The 20,490-nt window shown below is 51.1% G+C and overlaps 1 protein-coding gene across 5 annotated transcripts in view; it reads right to left on the bottom strand.

The window, feature by feature from the left end:
• Positions 1–483: 483 nt before the first annotated feature.
• The window catches only part of Vwa2 (von Willebrand factor A domain containing 2), a 53,185-nt gene continuing 33,178 nt past the window's right edge, over positions 484–20,490 (bottom strand). For 2 of the 5 annotated variants that reach the window (XM_004631548.2, XM_023715485.1), the window contains exons 6-14: positions 14,383–14,577; positions 10,869–11,002; positions 10,194–10,326; positions 9,286–9,341; positions 7,314–7,421; positions 5,832–6,404; positions 3,243–3,794; positions 2,471–2,596; positions 484–1,696 (exon numbers count right to left, since the gene is read on the bottom strand). In XM_004631548.2, coding sequence (XP_004631605.1) covers positions 1,641–1,696; positions 2,471–2,596; positions 3,243–3,794; positions 5,832–6,404; positions 7,314–7,421; positions 9,286–9,341; positions 10,194–10,326; positions 10,869–11,002; positions 14,383–14,577 — 1,933 coding nt within the window. In that variant the 3' untranslated portion in view covers positions 484–1,640. The remainder of the gene's footprint in view (positions 1,697–2,470; positions 2,597–3,242; positions 3,795–5,831; positions 6,405–7,313; positions 7,422–9,285; positions 9,342–10,193; positions 10,327–10,868; positions 11,003–14,382; positions 14,578–20,490) is intronic. The other 3 variants (XM_023715486.1, XM_023715487.1, XM_023715488.1) reach the window with 3 other exon arrangements.

Here is a 20,490-nt window from a genome sequence, read left to right as displayed (position 1 = left end):
GACCAGAACCCCTGCTCCTAATAAAGTCCCTTTCATATGTAATTCAAATGAGGCATCCAGATAGTGCTTCACATAACAAAGAGCCTACACGATAAACAACAGATGGGGCTGCCTGTGATTACAGGCACTGAATTCCCCACAGCATCCCCTAGATGGGCTGGTGGACCTGTTTATGACATTACAAAGGGCAGTGGGCATCACACACAACTGCTACGCCTCGGTGCTTGGGGCTCCACGCTGAGTCGGATGACACCTGGGGATCTCTCTTCGACTACATTTTTTTTTAATTTTATTTATTTATTTATTTATTTATTTAGTGTGTGTGTGTGTGTGTGTGTGGCCAGCTCAGCCCACCAGGGGGCAGGGCTGGCTGGCATGTGGTGCTGGGGGATCGAACCATGGTCCCTGTGCTTTGATTGGCTTAGTTTGTTCTAAGTAGGTGCTTTAGACCACTGAGCCATCTCACCAGCCCCTCGACTACATTTCTAGCATCAGAAATCCCGAATGTCTTAAAACTAAGTGCCATTTAAGTCAAGACAGCCTTGAACCTCTGCATATAAAAACAACAAAATAAAATATTTGTATCAAAAAGACAACATGATGAAAGTCTCTAGATTTATGTCAGAACATTCCAGCGGCTTCTACTGAAAAACTAACTTTAAACAGTGTAACCAAGAGCAACCAACTAACATAGTACCTCCTTCTTACCCTTACACTATACGGGTGAGTACTTAGCTGTCCAGAAAATACTTCACACAATCTTGCTTGCCGCATATGTATAAATACTTCTGCTAAATAACCAACATCTAAAACTTGGCATAAAAAGCAAAGCAAACCAAAAGAATTAGCATATCATTTGTGCTTAAAAAGACAGAACTTACAATTGTCTTTACCCTTTACTTGTTGGCTTTAAGGATTCTACTCCTCCTTGCCCCGGCTAAAAGCTGAAAAAAATTTTCAATAAGAACCTAAGATCAGCGGCTCCCAAGAGCTGGTGCCAGCTCTACACCAGTCACGGTGGCCCCTCCAGCCGGAGCGACCTATGTGCTCAGCCCTCCCCCAGCACCAACCAAACGGGTCAAGTGCCTAGATGCACTGAGACCTTTTCAGGTCTGTCACACAGATCCAGTCACTGGAAGTCACAAAGGCCATGTAAGTCCCTTTCCAGATTAAAGCAGATGCACACTGGAGATCTTTCGAGACACGACACAGTCCACACTTCTCCGTGGCCCAGATGATGGCCTCATAAATGCTTTGTGTTGGAGCTTTCTGTCCCAATAAAATTTTGTCTGCCAAAAGGGAGCCCAACACAAGCCATCAGAATTCTCCATTATTCCTTGTTTATCCTCAGGGGCAAGTGGCATCCTGGACAAGGTACACTTGGGTACAGAAAGTGTTTACTCACACAGCAAGAAGCATTTTCAGCATCTCTCAGTAGGTGACACCAGCTGCTCCTGCTGTCTCAAGAACCATGTGCTGCCGCCTGTGCCCAGAGGAGGCTGGCAGGAAGGAGGGCCGTGCACAGAGCAGGCCGCAGACACACAAGGGCCCAGCAGACGCACTCTGCCCAAGGCAGTGCCCTTTCAGCTCCCAGCATGCCCAGGCCTCTGCAGTTGCTGGGAGCCACAGGGGTGCAGCCCTCAGGCAGGATCCTGACGAGACCCACGTGCCGTGGGAGTGTCTCCTCTCAAGACTCCTGCAAAAGGATAAAAACACTGAGGATGTGAGTATCCGAATCTCTCCTCAACATGCCAGTACCCCTGTGGGCCTCTTCCTCCCCCTCTCCCCAAGCAAAAGACACCAGGTCCCAGATCCCATCTGACTGCCCTTCATACTGTGCCCGGACCCCCAGGAGACAACAGTGCTGGGGCCAAAGCCCCAGCTGCAGCTGCCTCCTGATTTCTGGCTGATCTAAGGTGCAGCTGGGGAACAGGAGCCACCATTGGGCCCCTCGTGCTGCCCAGGACCCATCCCAAGGTCCTTGAGGCTCACCCTTCTCTCGCAGCAGCTACTTCTCGCCTAGACTTCTAGCGCCTCCTACCTGTCCTCTTCCTCAGCTGACGGCTGTCCTTCCAATGTCATTAGGCAAACAGACTCAAGGACCAGCAGGTCCCACCACTCAGGGCATCCCCCATGCACCCACCTCCTCTCCCTCATTCAGACTCTGTGCTCCTAGCCAGAGGCTCCCTCCTAGCTGTGTTTCCCAGCTTGCTTGCTTCTCTTACACCACAGTTGTACCTATCTGCTCTGTTCCCACCCTAGAATAGAGGCTCCGTGAGGGCTTGTTGGTTGCTATATTCCCAGCACCTAGAACAAAGTCCAGGATGTTCGTGATCCTCAACATTCGCTGGGTACATGAATAAATGACTGACTGCTGACTGCAGAGCCTTCCTTCCACTGAGTTTATGACACCTGGCAGGACTTAAGAGTCCCACCCTGAGCTTACACAGGTAGAGCGGGAGCCACTCACGGTTCTCGCAGTGGGGCCCCTCCCAGCCGCTGCGGCACTCGCAGCGGTAGCTCCCACGCCGCAGGACACAGGTGCCCTCGTTCATGCATGGGCTGGGTTTGCAGAGGTTCACTGGCTGCTTGGCTGCTGTGGTGGAGAAAATATCCATGTCTCAGGCTCAGCCTGGGTCAGACACAGAATCCCATACTCGAAATCCAGTTGAAATAGATGCAAGGCTACTGGAGCAGTGTCCCACCCTACTGTCTCCTTTGACCCTAAAGCAACAGCCTGGCACACAGCTGGTGCTTCGCTCTACTTGGCTCAAGATGATGAAACTCCACCCAGAATTGCTACATGAAATGGAGACTCCACGTGTGGTGCACATGGTAGTGTTCACTGCTAGCATTACAGTCATATGCTTTTTAAAAGCATTTGAAAAGAAAGTGACTGATAACGTGTAGCCGTGGTGTCAGGCTTCCCTATTGGCTCCTAGCTCCGTCATTCATTCTTTAGGTCAGTATTAATCAGCTTTTGGGGAATATGAGTTTCCTAAAAATGGCATCTGTTTAAATAGAATGCATAAATCTCAAGCTTGAAAAGAGGTATCTGGGGGAAATTCTCTAGCCCTTTAATGGCGATGGGTAGATCTACCATCAAGGGAGTACAGTGTTTAGTCCCTAAGGTGGTACATGAAAGTGGGCACTCAGGAACTGCTTTACGTTAAGGCTACTTAGGAAGCCTCTTGCACAGGTCCTGTCGTGGATGCAGCCCCGAAGGCTGTGACGTGTCTCACCTCCACATATCCATTTGATGATCATGTCCTGGTGGAACGGCAGGTTGGAGTAAGTGGCTACATGGATCAGGGAGTCCCGCGGACCGGCGAGCCTCCTCAGTGCATCACTCAGAACCGGGCCCACGCCCACGACCAAGACGGAGACGCCATTGCTTCTCAGCTTCTGGGCAGGAACAACGGCATCCTCTGCCCCCCTCCCACCGGTGACCATCACCACTGCCTTAGGGACCCCAGGCCGGGCGCCCTTCTGGACCGTCATCACCTTGTCATAGATGTGCAGTAAGGCCGTGCCAGCTGAGCCCGTGCCCCCCAGGAAGGGCGCCTGGCTCATGGCGCGCAGCACGGCTGTGCGGGTGAGATGGGCGTCCAGCCCGAAAGCTGTCTGTACCCGGCGGCCATACACCACCAGGCCCACCTGCATCACGTCGGGGTTCACATCAAACTGGAGGGTACAGCTCCTCACAAAGCTCTGCATCTGAGCAAAGTTCCCAGGCCCCACTGCAGCAGAGGCGTCCAACAGGAAAACCAGGTCCATTGATTGTGCTGGGCAGCCTGCAGGGGCGAACAGAGTGGAGCCCTCACCTGACCTGGCACTGCTCCTGGCTAAAAGCAGCACAAGGCAGTCTGTTGTCTACACAGGTAGTGCCCACCCTCCTCCTGTGGCCACCACACACCCTTATCCTAGAAGATGCGCAGAAACATAAGCACTGTGTTTCCCACCCTTGTGGCAGCTGGGTGTGGACATGTGTCAAAAGTCCACATGAAGGGGCCGGGAAGATAGCTCAGTGGAATAAGAGATTGCCTGGCAAGTGCAAGAGCCTGAGTTTAATCCCTGGTTCTGAAAAAAAAAAAAAAAAAACAAAAAACCACGTGATAGGAGTATGATCACAAGTAACTAATTTCCAAGTTTGAAATTGTGAAAAATCCAACTTGCGCAAGGAGCTGCTTGCCTACCGCTCACCACCTGCCCTCTTCTGGCAGCTGAGAGATGGGGCTCTTGGCCCTCAAGGTGGAAGCGACAGGATGGCCAAGCCACCCTGCTAATGCACCTCCCTGACCTCTGAGCCACACACGAGAGGAAGAAGACTATCATGCAAGCCACTGGGTTAGGGTACTGTGACACTTTAACTTGTACCTCACCCAGCCCATTATGATATACCTACCATGTGCCACCTGCTACACCTAGGGTGCTCATTTAAGGAGCTGCCAGGGACTGAACCCAGGGCTTCAGCTTGCTAGGCAAGCGTTCTACTGCTGGGCCAAATCCTCAGCCCCTAGGATACTAATTATACTACATGGAACAAATGGGCCCGTGCCTGTGCTCCTGGGCTGACAGTCTAAGGGGCACAGACAGGAGATGAACATACAATTACACGTGGAGTATGGAAAGAAGAGACAAAAGTAGGGGACCAGGAGGGAGATCAGCAGGGGCAACATGATTTGACAGAGAGGGGACAGTTCACAAGGAAGGATCCTAGTTAGAACTGCAGGACAAGAAGGTATGCGGGCTTCCAGGGCAGGGCCCCCCAAGCAGAGAGAAGGCCTCTCCCATGGGCACCCAATGAGTAGAGGGGAGCTGGGTTTCTTCCACTTGCAGTGAGAGCCACCAGGGAGGTCTGAATATAGAGCCAGAGTCTGGCAACCTGACTGCTTGGGTCTTACAAACTACCTCAGCTTAAGGAAAGTTGAGAAGCTGTTACAAGTACCAGGAGACTAAGAGAGGTCACCAAGTATCTTGAAGGTTCCTGGTCTGTATTCTGAAGCATTAGGTAAAAAGGAAATCAGACATAAGGATAGACTACAATAAGTAATAATGTAACAATATCTGTTCAACAAATCTGTAACAAATGCACTTACTAACAGAGTTAACAAGAGAACCCTGGGTGTGAGGTCCTACAGGAGCCCTCTACAACCGTTACATACCGTTACATTTCGCCAATAAATCTACAACTATTCTTTGAAATAAAACCCCTCTGGCTGTAGGCTGGAGTGGCAGGGTAGCAGTGGGCGGCAAGCCCTGTCCTCCCTTTGCAGGAGCACCTCTTGGCTGGGGAGAGTGACATGGGCTGAGAGGACCCGTCACATGGGCAGCTTACATGGCCCAGCTCCCGAGGGAGCCGCGCGGTGCCCGCCCAGCACGGACATTCCAGCCACCCACCACTAGCCGTGGTCAGTCCCCTTTCCCCACAGCACCGTGCAATAGCGGCTCAGGAAACAGAACAATGTCACAGTGCACCCTGGGGAGGTGGGACAGAACAATTCACAAAATGCTCGCTGAAGCCACTTGTGTTCACGTCTGTGCATCTAGGAATGCATGTCCTCTTGTGGGATGCCACCGAAGAGCCTGGAAAACTGCTGTTCTAAATCAGGCCTGGTAGATTCAGAGCTCCTCATTAACACTAATATTATCAAAAATAACAACACTGCACCTACGGTTTGCAGATGACTACCCTGTACAGTGTGCCCATCTTATCCAATCCTTACCAAAAAGACTCTCCAAAGATGGAATTGGCCTCTTTTCCTTGACGAGTAGACCCGAGAAGCCCACGCCTAGGCTGAGGGGATACTTGGCAGGTACCGGGAACCTACCTGACCGTGGCCAGACGCACAGCTTCCCCTGCAGCTCGGGGATTTTGTTGAGCAGGTCCTGGGGTTCTGCGTAGATTACCACATGCCCCGGGCTGCCGGTGATCTCCTCAAGTTCCACCTGCACATCCTCGCTGCCCACGCCAAGCAGCAGGAGATCGCGGCCTCTTACGTGACGCGCTGGGCCTGCCACCTCATCCTGAGAGTATGACTCGGTGAGCAGGACTACCACCCTTTGTGGCCGGTCGTGGCTGGTCCTGGTGGCAGTCCGAAAGCCATGCTCTGCCACCCAATGCAAGGCTTTCCCCGTGAGGGTGGGGCCGCCGCTGAATACAATGCCATCGAGGCTCCTGACCAGGTCTGGTAAGTCCTGGTACTTGCCGATAGGAACAGCCATGGCCAGCTCCCTGCTGTAGCTGGCCACTCCCACACGGGCCTGAGAGTCCTCGCTCAGGACAGCCTGTACAAAGCGCTTCACAAAGGCCTTGGCCCGCAGGAAGCCCTCCAGGGCAGTGCTGGCAGAGCTGTCCAGCAGGAAGAGGATGTCGATTCTACACTCCAGGCTCAGCGTCTGGGCTGCCGGGACCACAGAGATACCCAGTTGCTCTGTGGCCAGGGCAGCATGCACACCAGCCCCACCTGAGCTGCCCACACCCCACTCAGGGCCTGCCCTGAGGAGGGAGATGGACACACAGACCCCACCCTGGCCCTGGCCCAAGTGACCAGTGTTGGCACAGAGCTACAAGCAGATGTGGGGCCCACCCTCCTGGCTCCAGCCTGGGGTCTCTGTCCAACACTTCTTAAAGAGTGTAACTGCTTTCCATAACTGGTAGTCTTTCATAGCCTAGGAAATCTGTGTGCACCCTGAGGTCATGAAGATGCCCTCCTCTACTTTCATCCCTGCTTGGCCTTTTACATCTGGATTGCTAATCCACCTGGGATTGATTTGGGGGTAGGTTTGGGGCACAGGGTCAAGATTTATCTTTTCTATGTGGATCTCCAATGAACCCAACACCACACATTTAAAAGTCATTATTTAATATTCCCTTACTATATGTCAAGCCCTGTATGAAGCACATTGTTAAATAAAATTCTTAGTCACTCTATGCGCTAACATTTATATGATCTTTCTTTCATATCTTGAAAGTCAAAGAGGGTAGAGGCTCCCATTTACTCTTCTGTCATAGAAAAAGAAAGGATTCTGGCCAGAACCAGGCTGGCTCCAGCCTTCAACTGGGTTTAGTAAGGGCAGTGGCCACTCCACAGGGGTTAAGCCAGGAGCCACTGTCCTGCCAAAACTCTGCCACCTGGATTACTTTCCCATGGAGCATATAGACACCACACCATCCTAGGCTTCAGCTCAATGGAGGGCTGGGAAAGTAAGGGCTCTAAACTCCAGGGCTGGTTTCTATACAGTAGCGAGGCGGGTGGCAAGTGTGAAGGGGCGTCTGGGCCCTCCCTCCTCCCTGCCCCACATATACATACCGCAGTTGGTGTCCCCTCTGAAGGCCAGTGGGCAGAGGCAGTGGTACCTGTCCAAGCCTTCTGGAATGCACGTGCCTCCATTCTGGCAGGGCTGGGAGTCACAAGGACCTAGCAGAGAGATGCCCATTATGAGCCACGCACACTGGCACAGGGTGCAGAGGGCCAGCTGGGGGAGTGAGTCCTGCAGGGCCCAGCCCTCTTCTTCCCTTCATCTACTAGGAACCCAGCTATAGCTCATGTGGCAGAGAGGGGCAAGGCCAGCCAGTACCCAGAGGAGTGTCTGGGCATAGTTGGCACAGGACACACCACAGTGGGCTCAGTGAGGTTCTGTGTAAATTATACAGCCAGGACTTCCCTGGCTCTGACAACAGGCATATAGACCACAATAGCCTGTAGCTGCTGAGGCAGCCTGGGGGAGCTCAGGGCCATCATGATTACCTCTGCTGCACCTGAGCTTGCCAAGGTGACACTCTCAGAGCATCAAGGTATGAGTGGGTGTTGCTACGACTCGGACAATGCCAGGGGGCTGTTGGCGCCCCTTCTTTTTCAACGCTCCCACACTTGATCTTAATGGCCTCTGAGGCTAAGCCAGCAGAACAGTGGGCCTTCATGTCCTGCAGCCAGAAAATGTGGTGATAAATATGGCCACCCGCTCTTCGTGGACACCTCCACCCAAGCGGACACCTCCATCCACCTCTCCGTGCTTCTGTGCCCTCATCAGAGGCCTACAGCTTGCAGGTGTTCACAGGGGTGCTGTGTGCACCAAATCAATTAGTCCACAGAGATTCTTAGCATCAGGCAAGCGCTGGGAAAAAGTAACACTACGTTTGCATTTGGAGCTGAATGCAAATTATGAGTAATGATGCCTCCACAAAGCTGAGGCGTTACACAGGAAACTACTGCCCTTATCAAAATCAAATCCATTCTGTGGGGCCTGATGGATGATAACCTGTGGCCACTTATCTGAGTGCCTTATCAACTTTCTTATTCATTGGAAATGAAGGTAAAACTCCATGAGTTAAAGAGAAGAAACAGGATCTTCGTGTGTTCCTGTATTCAAAAGGTTTGATAAACAGCTGAATGTGGTCCTGATTGGGATTGGTAACTTCTGTCCTTTCACACAGCATGCAGGCCACAGTGAGTTTTTGTCTTGCTGGAAGCTCTAAAACATTTGCCACACTACTCTGAGTCCTCAAATTCTAACTTCTGAGCAGCAGTAGCCCCACCAGAAGTTTCCCCGAAGTCTCCAGTGATGGAATTGTTAACACATCAGCAGGACGTGTCACGGGGAGCTCCTGACCCCAGAAGGAACACTCTTGTGCCTGTGTGTAGATGCTGGCTCTGCTTTCTGAGGGACTCCTACATCGTCAGGAGCAGCAGCGAGCCCACCAAAGATAGACCAACACATCTGGGAGCTGTGTCAGCTAACACTGTCAGCAACGTCAGCAACAGGGTGCTCTGGAGTCCTAGGCAAGGACCAGTGAGGACAACACAGAAACTGTGCTCAATGATACCTAACCTCTCGTGTGTTTGGAATGTTACAGCTGGTAAAGCACATTCAGGAGCATAATATATTGAAACTTACTGGAAGTTTCTTCTTCTATGAGAGCCCCTATTTTATGAAGGTGGAAATGGGGACTTGGTGCAGGGCAAACATTGATTCTTCACTTTACCACTCATATATCTTGCCCTGAGTTTGGCACTGGCTGTGCAAAGCTGGGACTTGTACACACCCTTCTCTGCCTCTCACCAACATGCAAGCAGTGTTGGGTGGAGAAGTCCCAAAGCTGGCATTCCATTCTCAGATTAAAACTGCTCGAGTGGGTGAAGAAGAGTACGGCACAAGTGTGCTCTGCCCTGGAGCCTGTCCCAACACCACCCTCAGCCCTAGGAATGTCAATGTGCGTTTATAAACAGCCCTGAGGCCAGGTCCCAGAGAGAGCTGGTGAAGCCACAAGGAGACAGGCCTTACCTGGACAAGTGGTCCTGTAGCAGGTGGCAGGGTGGCTTAGAAATACTCTCTTCCAGCTACAATCCAGAGAAAAAGAGTGGCAGAGAAAAAAAATGACATTAAATGCTGATGGAAAGTTCCAGTGGACACTCATAAAAGACTCCCTTGTTTTCTTTCTTGATTCGACCCTAAATTTCATCTACAGAGTAAAAGGCATTTCCCACTACAAAGAGGTTATGTGTGTGCATATGTATATGTATGTACATGTGTATTTTTAATCTCCACCTACGGGAGCAGCCTGTTATTACAACTTTGAGGTCCACAAGGGGCCTCTGGGTTCTGACTGAGTGACCCAGGCAGGACACACTCCTGCTGTCTGCACCTCCCTCTTTTATACAGTAACACTCTCTGTGGGCTTTAACTGCACTCCTTGGAGCTTCAGTGGCCAGGAAAGGGGCTGAGGGAAGGGGACAAAGAGGCCGAGGCGCCAGGCCCCTGCAGCCATGCAGCCCAGCCCCCTGCTGTGTGTTCTGCCTAAGTCTCCTGGTGAGGCCCTGGATCTCAGGAGGATCTATAAACCACGGGATCTGATGAGTGCTCAGGCTTTCTGCAGTTACACAACAGTCACAGAAATTTCCAGCGTGGCTTCCGCGCGCTAGGTATCCCTGCTGTCCTCTGGCAGCTCCAGCTACCCGAGGAAACTGTGATCCTGTGGTGGGGAAGTTCAGATGACTGATCAAGGCTGCTCCAAGTCATGATTACTGGGCACAGGGCTGGGCTCCAAACACCACCCCGTGAGCTCTGCAACTGCCACAGGCTCCCGAGCCACATCTAGTGCCGAGCGATGCTGCTCTCCTTGTGGCCAGGGAGCACTTGGCCCGCCCCCTGCCCCAGGTCAGGCCGTCTGTTCACCCCAGCTGTGGACAAACCTATAGAAGGGACAGCGTGTGGCCAGCACGGTGTCAGCCTGCGGGGCTCCTCTCCAGCACGGGGCGGCGCCAGCCAGTTCCCGAATGGTCTCCAGTGTCTTGTGCTCACAGGGGTGAGCCTCGACCCTGCAGTCTGCCCACAGCACACAGCAGCAAAGAGCACACAGTCAGACAGCATGAAGCCTTCGCCCCTGGGGTTCTGCTCTACCCCCAGCCACTTTTGCCCTGTCTCCGGGTAAGAGCACACAGACCAGGGTCCAGTCTCTGGGCCTGGGCTCTAGGCAGCCCTACCCATGGCCGTAATAGAGTGTGCACTCTCGCACCTTAGCAAGGTCACTGTGGCACTGGAGGGAGCCTAACAAGGACATCTAGAAAGCAGCAATCTGGTCCCCCACCTGAAGCCCCTGTGCTAACCAAGGCAGGGGCAGAGGGCTTGGCTCTTCCTCCCAAGTAGGAGTGGGGCCCCATCAGGCCTGGACCCTAAGCCTTAGGCCTCTCCCCAGAAACGAGCTCAGGGTACCAGGTGGGAAACCCTCAGTGGCCCACAGACACAGCCTAGGGCGCCCAGGACAGAGCTGGCCATTGCCATCATGTCCCTCCTACTTGGAAGGCTCAGGCCTCAGGAGGCTGCCCACCCTCCCCCAGCCCCACCTCCTCTGGGGCACGCAGTCCTACCTGAAGCAGCGGTGCTACAGAGGGCAGAGCTGCTGAGGGTGCTGAGGAGGCCGTTGGTGGCGTCCTCCACGTGCTCAGCCGACAGCACATGCTGCTCCGCGGGCTCGCTGGCCAGGGCGTGCAGCTCCTCCCACCTGTGCAGAGAAGTTCCAGCAGCTGGGGTGCCACCCCTCCCCGTTCCTGCCCACCAGAGAGCAGGGTCTAGCACCCTCTGGGACCTCAGCAGCACCCCACTGAACCAGACATCACGTGGGAGCATCCCTGAGCCACAGAGCGTCCTCACGGAAGCCAGCTGAAGGCCACTGTGTGCATGTGCTCGGATTCCTGCACATCCTCAGAGGACAGCCGCATCCTTAGGACCACGGCCTCTTACTGGAGACACAGGCCTTTCAGATTCAGTCATCTGCTTTTGTAAATCATGAGTTTTATATCAGCACATGGAAGAAAGCAGTTTGAAGTAATAGCACGGGAAGAGAAGACCAGGACAGCTAGTGACAGACAAAAACACTTAAGTGTTATAGACACTGGACACGTAAACCCCAAGGCCAGATGGTGAGGCTGTCCAGGGGAGCAGCCAGCATGCTTTGATGGTCAGAGAACTGTTCACTGTGCTCTGAATAAAGAGGGTAGGGGGTCAGGATGACGACACTAGGACATACAGAAAGATTAAACGGTTTTGAGAAACTTCTTTGTAAGAAGACAGGGCAGTCAGTAATGTGCAGGTAAGAATCCTGCCATTAAAAATCCTTCAAAATACCTGGATGTGGTGACACATGCCTGTAGTTCGAGCCCTGCCTGGGCAATTTAGTGACTTGGTGAGACCCTGTCTCAAAATAAAAAAAAGGGGCTGGGGAAATAGCTCAGTACAGTGGTCCCAGGAAAAGGGTGATGTCACTGGTGTAGACCGCCACTGTCACCTGAATCTATATAAAGCAGACTTTTCTCCCATCACCCAGCTCAGCATATGGCACAAGCCAGGAGACTTTCAGGGGTGGCCTCCCATCAGTGTTCTGGGGAAGTGCCACCTGGCCTGGCCTTGCATCTCCTGGCCCAGGCTTCCTCAAAGGGAACTTGCAGGCTAGCCAGAGGAACCCTTGGCCAAGTAGGCAGGAGTAGCAAAGCGGGGGCGTGGGCAGGGGATCCTGTAGCAACAATGCGGCCCCTCTCCAGAGGCCTGACTCCCCCAGGCCAGGGCTATCTAAAGTCTGCTCAAAATCTGCCCAGCTGCCAACTGCTCACCACCCCATCAGAGCTCCGCGAGCTCAGACTCCAAGAGGAAGCATCAGAAACTCCGGTGCAACAGCCCGTCATTTCATGTCTGCAGAAAAAGAAGTGTCTGAGCTTATCTGGGTTTTTGATTCCACTTCTCTGCTAGCTCATCCATGGGGAGCTGCAGGTGGGATCCGCTGCTGCCCAGTCAGGGAAGCACTGCTCCAGCTGCCGGCTGGAGGGAGCAACACAGGAGGGAAATGTGACCTTGCTAAGGTGCACCACTGCGGGGCCGCTGGTGCCCTGGTTCACAAAACTGGGCAGCTGCCATCTTCAAGGTGCTCTTTGCAGACTCCGTGGGAGCAGGGTGGGCAGGGTGCACTGTGGGGCTGCTGGTGCCCTGGTTCACAAAACTGGGCAGCTGCCATCTTCAAGGTGCTCTTTGTAGACTCCGTGGGAGCAGGGTGGGCAGGGTGTACTTGCAAGGTCCACCCTCTTTGCTCCAGAGGTTGAGTTCCTTACATTTGAGAACACACAGAGCACCCAGCCAGTGTGAATGCCAACTAACTGGATTCTGATGGTAAGGACGGATCACCCCCAGGGCCCGGCGCAATCCCGGCTAGCCGCACCCTCCCAATCCCCTGAACTCTGCTGGCCACCTCGTTCCAGCCTGCAGCCCCTCAGCAGACTCCCCTCTGTGCTCTGCTGCTCAGGTAACCCCACAGGGCTCTCTCCCTTTGCCTCTCCTCTCTTCTATGCTCCTTACAGCACCTGCTCGGCTTCTTTACGAGATGTCCAGCCTGTACCTCACACTGAGCCTGAACTCAAAGCCCTCCAAAAGCTTCCCCTTATACTCACAACAAACTCCACATCTTCACCATGACCTCTGTCTCAGGCCCATCCAACTTATCCACCTTATTTCTCATGCATCCCGCTTGCTTGCTGGGTCCCAGACCTCCCTGCCTATTTTCTGTTCTTGTAACTAACCAAGCAAGCTATGCTGCAGGGCGTCAGCTGTCTTCCAGCTTGGCCTGCTCTTTTCCTCAGTATCTGGAAGGCTTGCTGTTCAATCACTTGCATTTTTGCTCAAAATTCAACTCTTCCAAGAAGCCTTGTCTAAAATAGCTACTCTCTCCACTCCTCATCAGCCTTTAATCTTCTACCCTACTTTATGTTTCTCCTTTTCTTCTTATCTGAACTTGTTTATTTACTCACTCACCTATCACCCAGTTCTTTTCCTAGGACAGAAACCCATGAAGGTAAGGACTTTGCTTTGTGGCCTCTGTAACCCAAGAACCTCGTCTGACATGAGGATGACAGCCCGTAGTAACCAAAAGGACAAGTCATTAAAACTAATTTTAAAAATTCTAGGGGCCAGCGAGATAGCTCAGCAGACTAAAGCACCTGCTTAAGGCAGATACAGGGACTGGGGTTTGATCCCCTATGTGCCATGCCAGCCCCACCCCTGGGGTGCTGAGACAACTGAGACTGGGTGTGGTGGTGGGCACCTGTAATCCCAGCGCTTGGGAAGCTGAAAACAGGAGGATCACTACAAGCCCAATCTGTGTAGTGAGACCCTGTAGACCCTCTACTAAATACATTTTTTAAAAAAATCTAAGTGTAGGTATGTGGCAGGAACACAGTCATTTCACTGAACACCAGCAACACTTAGAAATCCATGGGCTGAGTGTCCCATCCATTTTTAGGGTTCCGTTCCTCTCTTCCAGAAAGGTAGATTTGCCTAGCACCTGAATACACATAGCTGGAGAGGGAGCAGCCGGTCCCAGACCCTTGCTCTGCTAGCGCCAGGAGGACTTGGCAGTCAGAATTAGATTGCTTGAAACTAACTGGTCTTCTCTCTCCAGGGTGTGAAGGAGTGAGCTGGGCACTGCCACTGCCTGGTGCCAGCTCCTCAAGAGAACTGGCTGGGAGGAGGGCAGGCAGGCAGAGCGGCAGCAGGGATGCACAGTGGACAGCGTCTTAGTGGCACCAGAGCCATGTGGCTCCTGCCCATACCGAGGGACCCCTGACTTAGCAGAGTAAGTAAGAGTAATGGATTTCCATTTCTCCCCAAATAAATCTGAGCTGAAAGTTTCAGGTACTTTTCGTGCAGCGAGAAGACAAAACCAGGGATAACAGAAACTGTCAGACTTGTAAAACCTGAGACACCCAGCACACAGGCACCAAAGGCAGCAAAGGAAGGAAAAGACAGACCCAAGAAAGGACTGGGACAGTTTCCCCAACCTCACTCCCGTCACAGTCCCCAGGGTGACCATGTGAGGACTGACAGCACTGAAGTCCTTACCTGGGAAACCGAACGCCCACAGCGAACACGGTGACACCTTTCTTCCTCAGCTGGTTGGCCAGCAGCGCCACCTGCCCCTGGGATTTTCCATCCGTGACAATGATGAGTATCTGGGGCACAGAGCCATTTCTGCCTCCAGGAAGCCCTCTCTGGAGAAGGTATTTCAGAGCAAGGCCGGTCTCCGTGCGTCCTCCCCTGAGTGCGTCCAGAGGGGAAAAAGCAGCAAAGTCCATGAGTCAGGAGACGAACTCGCAAAGAGAGCCAGAAGCCAGTGCAATGGCTGACTCTGGCAGCAGCTCATGGCAACAAGTTTGTCCTCTAAACCACAATGATGGGTAGAGATGAACTCTTTCCTTGGACTTCAGTTTTGCCCTGAACACTTCTGTTGTGCCACATAACAATGTCATTCTTTGCACATGTGTTATTTTCTCCGTAAACCCAGCAGTGACTCCAGGCCGACAAGATGACTTTTTAACAGACAGCAGCCATCTCCCTATCCACATCTCTGCCCTTTCCCCTTCTCGGCTTAGCATCTTCTGGGGTTGGGAAGCAGAGAGCAGGGCTTAGGGAAACTGTGCTCAGAATCCGCAAGCATGATGGGGGGACATAGCTGGGACCACAGCTGGGTGCTGGAATGCAGAGCTGTCTGCCCGTCTCCCACCCAGGTGACAGTAGTCCAGCGCCAACAGGCTCTGAAGCTTGTCTAACCCACACAGCCCCACGGTGGGGACTGTCGCCTGGGCTCAGAACCTCAGGGCCCAATTTCCACTGAATTTTGAAGTAGGAGGTTCAAGAAGTTATTCCTCTCAGAAAAAAAAAGACTGCTGGCTTTGAGCCAGCTGAGAAGAAAACAGCAACTCCCTAAAGTGAATCTGACATTACTCAACTGTTACCCCCACTGTGGCCGGACTTTGCCACGGGAGGGTGGAAGCAGTGGTGTGGGGGGTAGCGGAATTGCTGTGGCGATTAACCGGAGGTGGACAAAACAGCTTCTGAAATGTTAACCACAGATCAGAGTGGGAACACACATTTATGCTTCAACTATAGTCTATCAATTTGGACAACACCTGTCTGTATTCAGCCTGCTTGTTGGAGCCTACAGTTAGTCATTCTTTTAAGTAAAAGCATCCAATGAACAAGAAGCCTCAGCACCCTATTTTGTATGTGTTGTTTTGTGTTAATTTGACACTAAACGGGTTTGTTTCTGCCATAAATCCCTCTGTCCGGCATCTCTCCTGGCTGGCTCTCTTCCCAGCAGCTATTCAGGCATCTGGGCTGCTTCCCTTCTGCAGTTCCACCTTCCTCTGCATTTTTCAGAGAGATGGGGGAAGAACATACTGATTGTACCTTGGGAGGATTTATAGACCAGACCTAGAATATTCTTCACTTTTATTGCTATGTTATGCAAGCTCTTAAAGGGCAATTCTCTTTGTGGACCTCCATTAAGTTAATAAATGTCAACAAGAACTGACAACTCCTAGAATTAAAGATGGTTAGCCTACAATATACAACAGCAATTCCATCCATTTAAAACCACTTATTTTTTTTCAATCCACTAGTATTTGTGGCTCACTAGAGGAAGGATAGGAAATGGAAACCAAAAAGTACAGCATGATCCCAGCCTTCAAAGAGCTCCCTGTCCCGATGAAGAAACAACAATGCAAAGATGAAAATCTCAACACTCTGAGGCAGGCGTCCCTTGTAGAGTGGAGCTGTAAGGGACAGGCTGCAGAGGGGAAAGTCCGGCTGAAGGGGTCTTGGTAAACCAGTAGGCTTGGGGAAGAGGCAGCTGTTCTGATAAGGGAAAGAAAGGTAAGCAAAGATGAAAACAAGCAACATGGACTACATCCAGGGCTACTGAATACAGTTCGGCTTTGGCAACGGGCTTATCACAGAGGAATAGTCCCAAATTAACGAGCACCTTTCACCTTGTGCTGGATCACGCTTTAGGCACCCAAGCCAACCAAGGAGGTTTCAGCTCTCATGAATCTACTACTCTTTCACCAAAGCTCTGCATCTGTGGGGTCTTCCTCCAGGGCTCCCAGGAGAGCAGACAATCCCTCAAGTGTAAGGGATCATACCAGCACTGAGCTTCACCATGTGTCAGAACTTCAGTACCTGTTCCTGAATATAATCCTTACAGCCAGCAGAAAAGGTGCCAATGGTATTCTCACTTCACTGCTCAGGGAATACTAGAAATAACTGCTAATATTCACTGTGGGCAGGCTCTGGGCAATAGGCATACATGTATGCACACACGCACACTTTGCATATGCTTATGTAATTCTTACCCCCACTCTCTGAGATGGGAGAATTCAGAACACGATCTTCCCTAAGGCCACGCTCTCCTGACTGGTGCAGGCAATAATCAACTCCTGGGCCCTCTACCCCCACAGCCCAAGTTCTTAGCTGTCAGGTCATTCTGGTAGTCAAGTCACTTGCCTCTGACCCCAGCTAGTGGAGGTCAAAGGCTACCAGGGCTGATTTTAAAGCCAATGCTTTCCTGTGCAAGTATCTTTGTCATTTTCCTTGTTGCTGAGGAGCAACACCTAAAACTCACAACTTGAAGGCTTATTTTGGCTCATGTTTCAGTCCACAGTCCTCTGGCTCCAAGGCAAGGATGGCATGGCAGAGACAGCTGAGGAAAGTGCTCATAGCAGGGTAGCAGGAAAGCAGACAGTAGAGGGAGGAGACAGGGAGGGAGAGAAACCCTTCCAGGCCACGCCCACTGTGACGCACTGCTTGGGGCCTGCCCGCCTCCTAGCAGCAAGTCGGCTATCAGCCCCATCATCCAATCACCTTTCTAAACTCCCGCCCATGATTATGAGGCATTAGAGGGACATGTAGCTATAAATCAAAACACCAAGCAACAGCAAATGATGGCCTATAAGCCAAATCCAGCCTGCACTGTTTTGTACATAAACTTTTACTGAAAAATAGCCACTTCTAATAATTAATATAATATCTATGCATAAACTACATGGCCTGCAAAAGATTAAAATTACTTACTCATTGGGCTTTACATGAAATCACTTGCCAGCCTTTGCTCTAGACTTCTCTGCATAAATGCTCACGGAACTCTCTTCTCCCCAGAAGCCAAAGTGCCCCAGCGAGGAGTCAAGAAGTATCCCCCCATCGTCCCCAGGCAGTGGCCTTGTCATTCCCCAGCCATCCCCGCCTCATGGCCCATCTGATCACTGCTGCTCTCTGTACAGACGCCAAGTTTCAGGACCAAAAGGAAAAGCCCTGGTCCTCTACAACCTTGTTCCCTTTCCCCACACAGGTCTTCCTTTACCCCTTCAGAGTTTCTGTGCTTCCTCCCCATTTACCACCTGCAGGAGAACTCTTAGGTTCAACCCAAAGATTCTTTTCCTACCAGGAAAAAGAACATACAAAATTCACTATGTACCTAAGGCACTAGTGTTAAGCTCTTAGCATAGATTTTCTGAGTAGGGCTAGGCCTCCCGCTTCATAGCCACCGCCTCGTGAACAGACAGAGGTTAAATTTCCAGGACATGGGGGCCCAAGCCCCACTGCATGAGCCTGGCACTGCCCCCCATTCACCTGACTCAGCACGCAGACACCTACGAGGCGTGTGCCTCGCCACCTCTGCAGCCTCTCCCATGGGAACACATCTGCAGGCTTCTGATCGAGCTCAGCCTCAGCTCCTAAAGGTTCTGACCACTGGCCAGTGCGAAGAAACGTGGCTACTTATTCCACAGAACACGTCTATCTCTGGGTCTGTTCTGAGCTCCAGGGCCAGCTCTAAACAGGGCAGTCTGAAGTCAACACACCAAGAGTTTTCCAATTTCATTTAAATGGGGCTAAACTAGACTGCAAGTTGGAGGTTCACAGGCGAGTTACTGTCTTGGGGGGTTATGTTTGGCATGCCCGGACTTTTTTTTTGGGGGGGGGGTAGGAAGACAGAAGCTATTACTTTATTACCTGTGTAAGCAAGTGGTTAAGAATAGGAGCTCCTAAGTAAGAAGGGCTCACATACTCCATAGAACATCTATGGAATCTTAGGCAAACTTGGAAAGTTGACTTCCCCTGAGTTCAGGCTTCTCCCAGGCTAGAGTGAAAAAAGGAATCGCATTGGTTAACGATGAAATGCTGCGCTGCACAGCTCCTAGGACAGTGATGGCAAACCTTGTGGAGCTTCTGATGATCAACAGCTGGCTGTACCATGCATGCCAGAGATTCATCACCAATACCCTAGGACCTTACCAGGCTGCCATCAGTGGTCATTACCTTCTGTACAGAGCTGCAGCCCACCATAGATGTTTAGCATTTAGGCTCCAATTCTAAAGTGTATTTGAATATTCCTCAGGAGATTTAATGTAGATTCACAGATTCTGTTCCCAGGAAACCAGACTGATAACCAGTGGTCAACCTGTAACACCCAGCTGAACTTAGCCAGTGTGGTGCTGGGCGTGGGAGGCCCATCTGAGACCTGTTGCTGGCAGCATAAAGGACAGAACCGGAGAAGAAAGGGCTACTGGAATCTTTTGGGTGCTATTAGAAGCTGTAGAGAGCTGTTGGTTTTCCTGGAGGAGCTCGTCATGCTGGCTTTCCTGACCAACATGGCTGTTCTTAGCATCAAAGGAGCCTGGGACCTTACTGTCCATGCAAATGGCTCCGGCTCACTTGGCAGAAGCTCTGGCCCCCACTTCGAGCATCCCTTCCTGGCTCCAAAGGGGAAGATGGTGCACAGCTCGGCCTACTGGAGAAGCTTGTTGTGTCAGTTTCCTGATGGGACACAGTTTTCGTCATCATCGGATAAGCTCAGGACCTCACTGTTGCTAAGGATGGCTGTGGTACTTTCGGGGGAGCTCCGGTTCTTAATTTGAGTGCTGCTTCCTGGCTCCAGTGCAGACCCCTTAGCCTGGTGGCACAGATCCTTCAACCCACTGGCACAGACTTTCCAGCTTTGACCACTAACCTTTGGGCCTTTCCAGCACACGTCTGTGAAACAGGCCTGTATGAGACACTGTCATGGGCTCTCGGCCTCCAGCTGTGGGAGGCACTGTTACGGGCTCTAGGTCTTCCACTGGACTCATGCAGGACATTACTGTGGGACCCAGGCCCCCAGCTGGATTCTTTGGTCTTTAGTGTGTGGACAGATTTTCTGTACTCTCTTTGTACATCATTCTTTGGGTAGCTATTATAAAATAATTCTATGTTCTAAGTGTCTGTGGACAGGATGTCATGTCTGCATCTTGTACAATGAATAACCACTAAGACAACAATATGCAATGTATTAATTATTGAAACTGTCCTAGTAATCAGTTTTGAAACTGTCTCATTGCTATTTCTCAATAAAATTATTTAAAAAATAATATTTCTGTAGCATATGTGTCCTGTATGGCATTGTTCCCCCAGCAAAACTCCAAATTCCAACAAAATCCAAATTGGTAGGTGTGTAACTAAATCTGAGAATGCACTTTTTTTTTTTTTTCTGGAACCGGGGATTGAACTCTGGCCCTTGCGCTTGCCAGGCAAGCACTTATTCTACCGAGCCATCTCCCCAGCCTGAGAATACATATTTTAAAACAGTGCTACTCACCGCAATGGGTTATGAGGCAAATGTGCCAGCCATGGAATAGAAGAAACAGTTAGCAATTCCTTTTAAATCCACATGGGTCAATGACAATTACAATTTTCTCTCTCTCTCTCTCTTTTTTTTTTACTTTAACTTTTCCACTTTTTAAAGAGAATGCAAATTAGAATTAAAACATAAAAAATTATAAATGATACAGAATTTCACTTAACAAAAGAATGGATTTCAAAGTAACTCTCTCTTTCTTAAGCAACTGACAAAAAGCTTAGAAATCAACTTCAAAGTTTCCTTTTGGGAGAAATGAAAATGATTATATGCACTGCAGTAGCCAAATTCTTGAGATTGCTACAGAATTGTCCAAATGGATCAACATGAAAAATAACTCAGTTTCATGGAGTACAGGTCAAATAATATTAAGCAAATAGATACAAAATGTCTTGCAACTAACCATTCTAAAAGCTATGTTCAACCCAGAAGGCCTCGCTTCGCTCTCGGGTCAAGATGCGGGCCGCCCGGCTGTTGCAGCATCAAGCCGGTGGCTGGAAGGT

Source organism: Octodon degus, unplaced genomic scaffold (assembly GCF_000260255.1).
Source record: "Octodon degus isolate 3935 unplaced genomic scaffold, OctDeg1.0 scaffold00042, whole genome shotgun sequence".
Taxonomy (NCBI): domain Eukaryota; kingdom Metazoa; phylum Chordata; class Mammalia; order Rodentia; family Octodontidae; genus Octodon; species Octodon degus.
This window is presented reverse-complemented; position numbering and strand designations above follow the sequence as displayed.